Below are 10,734 nucleotides of genomic sequence, written 5' to 3' on the forward strand. Positions count from 1 at the left end.
GCCGTCATGCCCTGCTGCGCGCCGCGGCGATGGGACAGCAGCGCAACGAAAATAGTTCCATCCACGAGCGCCGTTTGCCGCGCGTCCCGCGCACGCTCTCTCGAGAGCGCGCGGCGAGCGCGACTTTCTTTCCTCGCGCGCGTGTGCGGCGCGGCTCGCTATTGGTCGCCTCGGGAGGCTCGCGTGGTGACGTAACGGGCGCGAGCGCGCGCGGAAGCTTTTTCGCGCGGTGGCGGCAGCGGCACCGACGGCGAGTCGCGAGTTGGTGCGTGTAGTGGCTACGGCGCGGCTGACGGTGCCCGGGCTCCTCTCCTCTCCGTGTCTTCTCGGATCGGACGTTTCGGCTCGCACCCCCCGCCCCGACCGTCCCGTCCCGCGCACACGAACGACGCTGTCCAGGCCTGCTGCTGCTGCCTTCAGCTGGACTCGTTTTCTCTGCGCATTTTCTCCGCAATTTCTTGCGTATCCGGACGTGCAACGCGGGCGTTTTCTGCAGACTGCCCTGTTTTGCTAGCGCAGATAAGGAGCTGTCAAATTGCAATTTCACTCCGGCAAGCTCGCTGCTCGCGAGTGTTCGGGAACAACTTGAGACGCCCAGTGCTTAGTTAGGTTCTTGTACTTACTTTTTGCCATTTGGTTTGCTGACTTGCTTCGCGCTCGACCCTATCAGCGACAATGCGACGCGTGGGAAATTGTGTGTGCTACGGTTCGGCGGTGGCCTTTCTGCTCCTTGGGATCTTACTCGGAGACTCTTCAGTAAAAGGTGAGTAACCGCTTTGCTTCTGCTTAAGCACAATGTAGTGCACCGTATTATGACTGGGGACTTTGGCTTTTAATCTTCGCACCTTGTAATTATTTTTCTGTGATATCGTTACTAAACGTACGCCTCATAAGCGAAATCGGTTACTGAAATGCGATGAAACGGCAGGGCGTGTCTCACTGCCTCGCATCCCGTGCTGGTAATTCTCTCGCAAATACTGTTTTCCCCAGTGCCGAGAACATACTTCTTATATTTAACTGCCACTGTTTACTCTTTCTGACGATGTAAGTACCGAACTATCGCTGCCTTAGCTCATTAGGTGGGAAAATGTGATGTTTCATTTGTTTATTTACTTTGTTTCAGTGGTAGTAGTGTGGGTTCTCTTAAGCGTTGAGCCGATGTAGACGCCGAACCATAACCAATACTCCATTGGTTACCCCCGACCTACCGAACTGTTATCGAGTGCCGGAAGCTCCTTTTCCCAAAGAAAGTAAGACGCAACTTGGTACAAAACGCCTGGCTGCTCTCAGCATTCCCACCACGCTCCTCGGTTTGCGGCGAAGAGTGCTTAGCGTGCACTCCAGGAGCTTCGGCCAAACGGGCCGACCCGCTCGACGCCTCTTCAAGAGCCTCCCGTTACTCTTTCCAGCCACCCAGCGTGGCCGGGGCCCAAACACCTCTCAGTTCTATAGCTACGCAGGCGGCGTCGGCGGCTCTTCAATTCAATTCCGGCACTGAACTTCTTCGCCTTTTCTCTCAATCCGATCAGCAAACTGTGTTGAGAGGATCCAATCTTCACCAGGCCTTGCAGAGGGCCGGTTCTTATTCGGCCCTTGCGAAGGCTGGTGCAAGAAAGCGTCCTGAAGGTTGGGGAGAGAGAGGTGTGCCGGCGGCTGTTGGGCGCTTCTCGGGCTGCGCTGAAATCCTCTTCATAAGAGCGGACACGGACGGGCGGGCGTTGCCATTTCGCGTGTTTGCTCAGCCGCATCCTCTGGCGGCGCGGGCGACGCGTCGGCGATGGTCGGTTCGTTCGCTGCTTCCAAACGCCGCACACAAGGGCCGTGTCTTCTAATAGTCCATTTCATTTCCCATTCTTCTCGTCTTTCGTTGTTGGCTCGGCCGTGACTCGGACGCCACGGCGCAGGCGTTATCGCTGTGATCGGTCATTCGACGCGACGCGCGATAAGAAAGCAAAGAATGGAAAGCTAAATGGAAAGCTATAAAATATGGGCCCGGCATACGAAGCTTTGCCATTGCGTTACAGGTAGACGGGCTCATTTTCAGATAGAAATATGAAATGTCGGAACCACTCAAAGGCGGGGAAGGGCACCGGCTATACTCGCCTTGAATGGCGTGTTCTGAAGCCAGTCCGCGGAGAAAACTCACACAGTCCGTAAGTTTTATGTATGCTTCGTGTAGGCTGTTTTGCTTTCTTTCATACTTGTACTTTTGGTTACAAAAGGTGTACGTCCTGTCGACACACAACGTCGTTAGTAAATCTACTTGTGTCGGTTTAATGTTATGCAACGAATCTCGCACATTCATTTGCAGAAACTCTGTAGGCAAGAGTCGGCGAAAATCGCGAGGAACGCCGTTTATAAAGATTCAACAGATATCTACAGATTTTCTGCAGACTGCCCAAATAACTTCTTTACGGGTGCGCCAGGTTAGAGCGAATAGCAGAGTGGGACACATTGAGAAGGCGAGAAGTAGCAGCTATAAACTTGGTAAACCCTTTATAACAAAATATATACTTTCGCGAACAAATGGAAGCGAAAACAGTTAATGCTATTCCGAAAGAAAAATATATGCATATTTACCCTGATAGATTTTACGTGAAGGTGTCTTTTGCTTTCGCTTACAAAGGACCGGTCAATACAACCGGTAAGTCAAACCATTTTGTTGTTTACGTTCAAACTTTCCTATCGGTGTTTGTTCGTCCACTGTAGCACACAGGTACGCGTTCGTTTAAAACACGCAGATAAATGAATTGTGTTTGTCGATATATTGTCCAGCAAATGCAAAACCTCATACGCATATATTTCGCTCTCAGCTCGCCCACGGCTGAATACGTAACGGGTGGGCGATGTCGGTTGATGAAACGGAAACGAGCTCAAAAATATAGTTCGCTGCTTATTCTCTCAGGCAAGGACTTAAATCAGGCGGAAAGCGTCGATCGCGAGGCCCGAACTTTCCCTCAATTAATTACTGTCGCGACGATAAGGGGCGAGCGGTGCGGAAGTAATGGGTTTTCAGCGCCCGATAATTGTTCGGCGAGAACGCGAGAAGTGGCGCCACGAGAAAATAATCTGGGCCGGCGTCGGCCCGACGCTTTTCACTCCGTGGATGCGTGGCGACCAAATTGAAATATCAACTCGCTTTGCGCAGGCACCGATAAAAGGGCAAGGTTGATGCCGGCTTTGCCGCGGGAGAGCATTCGGCTTGCCATGCGGCAGTCTGCTACGCTTGGTTGGAATAAGCTGACGACGAAATGAAGACGTGCTATACGCCTAGGTCAACCGCAGTTGTTCTTTGTCTACTCAAACGTGTTCGATATTTCAGTCTTTGTATCGCCAAAGTATTGCGACTTACTTGAAAACTTTTCCAGCTCTTCATGACCACTTTTCCAAATAAACAAAGAGGGCAATTAGCATAGAACGTCGAGTCCTTTGAACGACCCTGCTCGACGATGATGACACCACCGCCAGAGGGCTGAAAAAAAAATTAAAAACATTGAAGCACAGGTGCGAATCGACATGTTAGCTCTGAGCACTGGGTTAGCTGAGGCGTTATTTGCAAGCAAACTTTGTGCAGGCACGACTTCGGAAGTAGCGCGAGGGAGGACTCGCCTTGCGTTTATCGCACAATGCAGCGATAAGAAAACGCATCAACACACAAGTTTGTTCTTGCACTTTCAATTTCCCGTCGTGGTTGCAGTTGCTCTCTAAGTTACAAAGAAAATATCGGGATAGGATATCTTCCCTCTCTTGTTGCTTGTCCTTGCGGCTTCAACAGCGACTGATTTCCGAGACCAGAAATAATATGTGGCGTTGCTCCGGGCAACAGAAATAGTGTTTGTTGACGCTTCACGAAGAACAAGTCAAACCAGTAATGTCGTTCTGTAAACAGACATAAGAGCAACACAGGCGAGTTCACGACAGAGCGCCGCAGAGCTCGAAACTGTTTTCGCGGTTACTGCCACGAGGTTGCGCCACAGTGTGTATACCATACTGCGGTCGCTCAAACAGGCTATTTTCTTTTTTCTTTTTCTTCTTCTCCCGGTCAAGCAAATTCCACCGCATGATGAATTCGGATGGCTGAGACTTTGGCCACAGCGCTGCTGGGGAGGCAAGGTTGATGGATTGCAGTTGTCTACGTTTGGACGTGTCGAAAGCGGCGTTCGAGTGCTTCTGTATTCTTTGCGTTAAGTTGTGCAAGTTATAGTCAGCGGCAAGGAAATTTTCTGCTGGGAAAATGAAGGACGATTTTTTTTTTTTATTCCACGGGGTTGTGGTCAGGAAACGGGATGAAGCTTCAAGAACGACTTGGCGAAAATGAAACATTCAGCGAAAACAAAGCAATGAAGTGAACTAAATCACATACACAGACAAACACGCAGACACAAAAAATATATCATCAGTCTTAGGGGGATTGCCTCTGTCTCTGTGAGTCACGAAGAATTCCAAGCGCATGACTGATCCAACCTATTCTTAGCCATGCTCTGAGAAAGACTGAGCTCTACAAATGTTCCCAGAAAAGAAAATAACATAACTAAAAAAGCAATGGGCATTATTGCACTTTGTTTTGCTTTGAAATTGTGTTTATTTCAAAGGAAAGGTTCTTTAAAGAAAGATAAGAGCAATGCGAGCAGTGGCAGTAAGAGACCATAGCCCTCTCTCTTTACATGCCTCGCTTGGGTTGCATTGTTAGAATGTTCATTAAAACTTGATACACAAAACTTATGCATACGCATCAATATATTCTTGGTTATACGACAGTCAAATTCAACTTGATACTTCCACTCTAGTTTCTACTTTGTACAACTGAAACTGTGCTGACTGCTTTTACCTGAGTGATCTGAACTATGTATACCCAAATCTTTTTATCAATTGTTGCTTCTGCAGAGCAAATACACAAAATCTTGACAAACAGTGACAGTGATTGCGTAACACACACGGTAACAGTCTCAGCCAATGTTAAAATGCACTCGCAGGCATGCCCGTACTCATGCATTCAACACACTTGCAGGTTCGGTAACGTAATTGTAAAACTCTGTTTTCAGTCGTTGATTGTCACTGCTTTTGTGAAACCCCACTGGTTTCGCCAGTCGCGATATGCGCATGGATCTGGTGAGCGATCTAAGCTGTGTGTAACCTGTACCGTCTCTTCAGCTTTATTCTTTGAGATTTGTCATGTTGCTCTTTCTTTCTTCTTTCTTCTCGTCCTTCCTATCTTTCATTTCTGTTTCTTTCTCCTCCTTTCTGAAGAGTAGGCAAGCGTTGTGCTCTTTCCGGTGGCAGTTGCCAGCCTGCTCCCTTTCCTGTCAAAAGTATATGTTTTGAAAACAAATAATAATAATAATAATCAAGGTGATCTTGAACACCTGTGCACCATATGGCGACCTATGAACGAAACGGTGTCTGTAGGTTAAGCGAGGCTGTGCGAGGCAACAAGTTCGCCGGCAACAAAGCTGGTACGAGTGGCATCCAGCTGTGAGTTCTATTTCGTGCGGGAAATGATGTCTGACGAAGCAACTCGTGCAAGATAGAATGTGGGCTGGCTAACGCATAACGAGACATAATTGCGAAAGCCGATATATCGTATTGTGCTTCCGCATCGCGTTCAATTTCTCTGACACGAGATTGTAATAAAGAAAAAGAAGTGATTGAGAGTATAGTTACACATTTAACACAGTTGCTGCATATGAAGTTTCTTCCGGCATTTATTTCTCTCTCTCTCTCTCTCGCAAACACACACAGTACTTCACATTTTCCCATGCAGTATATATATATATATATATATATATATATATATATATATATATATATATATAATGTTATAACGAAGAGAAAGTGGAGCTCGGGCTGGGCTGCTCGCTCGATGAGCGCGAGGAAGCAGCATACTGCATACTCTGGTAGGGCGCATGGTTTATGCTTCACAATCTGACTGGTTATTTGATACTGCTGAGGAATTTAAAGACAGGAGCCGAGGCCAGAGCCGGGAAGTCAGGTGCTGCTTGTCTGCCACAGTTTGGCAGGGCAACCTCCCCCACAATTTCCTCTCCCAAGGCGGTGGCGTCGCGTCGCATAAACGCAGTGAACGGACAGCCATTTTCTCTCGCCTTCCTCGCGAACCTGCGCGGTATCACGGCGCGAGCGAAAAAAAGCACCGCAATGTTTATTCGCTGACCCCGTGACGCGCCACACCAAAAACGCGCGGAACACCTCCCACGTTCGACGGTCGCAAAAAAAAAAAAAAAAAAAAAACAAGCCCACGTGATCTTCTCGACCCAACATACAGCAGCTGCTCCATTCTGCCTCGCGCGCTCCCCAAGGAAGGATCCCGTAAACTTGGGACTGTCGCGTCGTTTCAGCGGGGGCCAGGCGAGCCGCGACGGGCCGCTGCAAGGTAAACACTGGGCCATCTTCTCGAAAAACGCGATATGGGCACCCAACACGCTCGAAAAGAGAGCTTCTGCGATGGCGTCCACGGTCCGCTTGGAAGTCCCACAGCAACTAGAAGCAGTTTTGAAGAGCACCGAGGCAGTGAGGGAAGTCGCGGGCTGTTTTATCGCCGTGACGTGAGCGCGAGGCCATGCTTGCCCAAGTGCCGCGGCATGCTCGTCCCTCCCTTCTCCCGTATCTTGCCCCGTCTGCCTGGTGCTTCCCAAACTGTTGTATTCTCATCGCCTCGACAAGTCGCGTAGCACCGACGACGTCCCAGCCGCCTGCATGCCTGCCGGCCAGCCACCGTGTCCTTCCTCGTCTTCTCTACCGCTGTCGCCTCCCCGGACAGAGCAGTTTTCGGCGGACGTCGTTTTGGGAACGCGTAGTACATACACGCGCGCACCGCTGAGATGGCTGGATCCTTTCTCCCTTTCCCTCGGCTCTCGCTTATCTTCTGGCGAACTTTGCGCCCCGCGTCTACGTGCTTTCGGAACGCGGTGCGCGGCAGTCGCAACTTTCTCTCGTCATCCCAGCTCTGCCCCCGCTGTACGCTCCTGCGAGCATGCTTTGGCGCGACCCGGTAGCGGGGTTACAAATGTTACGGGGCCGAGGTGCAATATACGAGCGTCAGGGTGAACAAGTGTGGCGCAACGTGACACCGTGGCATCGCTTGCAATTGTAGATGTGGAACCGCACTGTTAAGGAGTACAATGCAGCGTAAAACTAACTAGCCCCTTTCGTAACGTTGCAATCACTTCGCGTTTGTTTGCTGTTTCTTTCGCGACAGTTTTTATTCGCATTCTGCAGTAAATGTCGGTGGGGCTATGAACAATCAGTCGAATGGTTACCACTGATTTCCTTACTTCTCTCGGAGTTTCTAAGTGACAAAAAGAAGTCAAGATTTTCGGCTAGCGATAGGATTACACCGTGTCTGTCAAACCCACTTGCTGCCAAATGCGCTGACGACGCGAGTAATTTCGCCACCTTGCATGCTATTGTTCGCCTTTTCCTTGAGAGCTGCAGGCTCGTGTTTCAGGTTATTCACGTCGCCCATTTCTTTGTGAGGCTAGTACAATTGCGCTTTCAGGCTGCTTTCAGGCGCCCAGAGTTGTATGGATTCCTCGTGATGACAAGGAATCAATATAACCCTAGGCGATTTCTTTCTTTTCCCCGTCGAATGCAAGGCCGCTCAGCGCTGAAGGGACGAATACGATAGAGAGAGAGGGAAACACGTTCACTTCGTTTCACAAAATGTACAACACTGCCTCTCCGGGGCAGTGACTGCCTCCCACGGAGAGCTCCAACCTGGATTCTATCTACAAGCTCGCGACGGTCACTGACACACTGCGACGTTAGCTGTCAAGGACGAAGGAAGGTGCAATCCCCTTGCTTTAGGCCAGCTTCCTGCTGCACGCCGCCTGCGAGAACCACCGTGGGCTGTTTGCCTGCTCGAGCACGCGGCCAACAGACACCCATTGCTTCCTTCATTTTTTTAGTTTTTGTTCTCTTTCTTTCTTCTCTTTTTTTTTTTTTCGCCTTGGAATCCTGGTCTCTTCTTTACGAGCGAACCCCCACTGATAGGAGGTAGCGAAGGCGTATTTACGAAACACCTTCCTTCCCTCGCGTGGGCAAAAGAGGCCCCCCTTTAACCTCTCTTTCTTTCTCTCTCTCTCTCTCTTGCTCGCTTTCTCCCATCTTCGCGGCCGCAGTCCATGATATCGCTGAGTAGAGCCGACATTTCCGGCGTTGTTCCTGGCGTAGTTTACGAACGTGCCTACTGCCGCGCGCGCGTGTTCCTACCGGCAAAATCAGCGTCGTATAGGATTACGGCCCCCGAAAGTGCATTTTCTCTATTTTTATTTACTTTTTTTTTTGCTGCTCCAGATTCATAAACGCGGAAATGTCGTCCACAACGGGCATTAAAGTTTCCAGCCTTCGCGCAGCCGGCTTGCCCTTGCGTAGAACGCACTGAGATAGGGCAAAGTTCGGAGTTCCGAATGACGTGTGTAACGATAAGTGGGGGAAAGAAAAGAGGAAAAATGGAAAGAAGGGAAAACGGAAGAGGATGGCCTCTATGTAATTTCCAGTGCTTCGTGAAGTTGCTTAGTTCACTCATTGTGCAACTGGTACGCCTCAAATAAGGCTGATTGAGCAAAAATAATTGAGGCGCACCTATGCATTAACAAGCGCACTGGTGCTTCTCCTGATGAATTCATTAAGTTGTCCTCGCCTTTTATGCGTCTTCCAGAAGCGTTTCGGCATGAGGCTATGGCATTAGGCAGCTAGAACAATCGACCTTTGTCCCAGACAGTGGGAAAGTGACCTACCCTCTCATTGTTTAAACAAACAAAAGAGAAGCAAGGAGAACAAGGAAGTGAGAGAGGAGGGGCGTTTGTTTTTGATCGTGGTCAACCTGCAAACGACGCTAGCAGTGACCGCCCTGGGAAACGGATGGGCCCACCTTGCCTCGCTACTGCCGCTTTTGTCATCCTTTCCATTCGTTAAGATCTTGTGTTAAGATCTTGTATTTTTTAACTTCTCCTGCGATGAGCTATACCCTTCTATACGTACTATATCTTCCCGGTTCTCCAAGCCAATTTTCATTCGAACTTTTCAATCGTTTCGTTCATTATCGCGCTTCTCGGCAGCTAGCTTGCGCTTCTGAGCTCTGTGCGCTCAGAAGCGCACACCGAGCTCAGCAACGCGAACGTAGCGCTATTTGCGGGTCAATTGGTGCGCGGCACCTTCTCATGAGACTCTAAGTAAGCGCGCCTCACAACATCTGCTGGCAGAATGACGGCCACAGCAGCGAGGACCTTGACACCTACCTCGGAGTGTAATGTGGGTTATCACTTATCAGCGAGTCTGCTTCATTGAGTCAAAGCCTGATAGTACAAGAGCTACGGAGAAAAGCTCACCTTAGTCGTCCTAAAAACGCGAAAAATGCTAAAAGCGTAGTCTACTTGCTTCTTTCTTTCTTTTCTGCGCATATTTTTGCTGTTTTTCTGAGCTTTAACCATAGCCACTAAAGGGAATAATGCATATAGACATACTGGTTTTCTTATCTGACTTTCTTGTGGGATTCTCTTCGTAGTGCGGTCAGAGCCAGGCGGAACTGCAGGGGGACGCTACGTTACACCACGCGATGCCTTCATGTAGTCCTTCCAGAACTTAGTAACACACGTGTGCCACTACGTTTAGGGATGCTAGCTAGTCTACGCTACCTCCCTTGCCGCATGACCGAATGTCTGAAACTGAATTTTGCAGGTTTTACATATTAAGTGTCGCCTTGTGAGAAAAATCATGATTGTGACCCATCTGAAATGCAAAGACGAGGATTCATTATGCCTCTATTCCACATTATGAGATGAAAATTTGCCTCTATCTTCTTTACCAGGTGATGTTGGGTTTACTCGCATCTCTTGTGGACTGAATAAAGTTGTTTCACTAACTCACTCACTCTATCTTTTTTACCAATTATTTAACACTTCCAGCCTTTTTCAACGTTTATATCTTAGCTACCTCTCTAGTATATCTCAACAAAACGACAATAGGAAGGTCACGTTGCTCACCAATACAATCTTTCCTCAGCACAATTTGTAATAGACATATATAAGTGTGTGGCCAGCTATCAAGCTTGCCCTTACTCAAATGTACATGTGAGGCCTTCTATTTCATGTAATTTTTTTTTCGTGTTTCGGAACACGTAAGTGATAGTAATTGATAATCTTTCCTTCAGCTTATGTACAGCGTGCCGAGATACCGCGCACCGATATAGGGTAGTGCGTGCCAAGACTTCAGTGGAAGTGGAATAGTAAATTGTAGTTCGCTCTTTAGAAGATATACAAAAAAAAGCAGAACTGATATAAGCAGCTAGCTTGTTGCACGGGTTATTGACGAGGCTGGGGATCCTGCACTGCATCTATCGCTTAATGTGTATCTACTTCGCCAGGCACTCGATCACTTCCGCCCTCCCTTTTTTTATCACACTCCCTGGCATGCACTCCGACGGGTGTTTGCTTAGATGCTCCCCATACTTGAAACTTTCCAGAGGTCCGGGAGCATCTCTTTAGCGTTTCTTTTTGATTCAATTTCTCTGATCTTTTTTTTTTTTGTGTGTGTGTGTGTGTGCGCTTGAACAGTCGATTTGAAACTTACACCGTGGCTGAAGTGTAACGAGCCTTGTTGTTCTGCGTCGTAACGTAATAACTTCGAGCCAAAGGAGCGGCGTTCTCAGGAGTTTCATTCAACTTAGGGATAATTTATGTGCGCTTTCCTTGATAACAGGCAACGAACTTCCATAATATA

General features: G+C 48.6%; 1 protein-coding gene across 3 annotated transcripts in view; it reads left to right on the forward strand.

Annotated features, from left to right (window-relative positions):
• The first annotated feature begins 220 nt into the window (after positions 1 to 220).
• The window catches only part of LOC126531618 (limbic system-associated membrane protein-like), a 227,860-nt gene continuing 217,346 nt past the window's right edge, over positions 221 to 10,734 (forward strand). For 2 of the 3 annotated variants that reach the window (XM_050179229.2, XM_050179228.3), the window contains exon 1: positions 223 to 763. In XM_050179229.2, coding sequence (XP_050035186.1) covers positions 676 to 763 — 88 coding nt within the window. In that variant the 5' untranslated portion in view covers positions 223 to 675. Of the gene's footprint in view, positions 764 to 10,734 lie in introns of all 3 variants that reach the window. The other variant, XM_050179227.2, reaches the window with a different exon arrangement.

Source organism: Dermacentor andersoni, chromosome 5, assembly GCF_023375885.2.
Source record: "Dermacentor andersoni chromosome 5, qqDerAnde1_hic_scaffold, whole genome shotgun sequence".
Lineage (NCBI taxonomy): Eukaryota > Metazoa > Arthropoda > Arachnida > Ixodida > Ixodidae > Dermacentor > Dermacentor andersoni.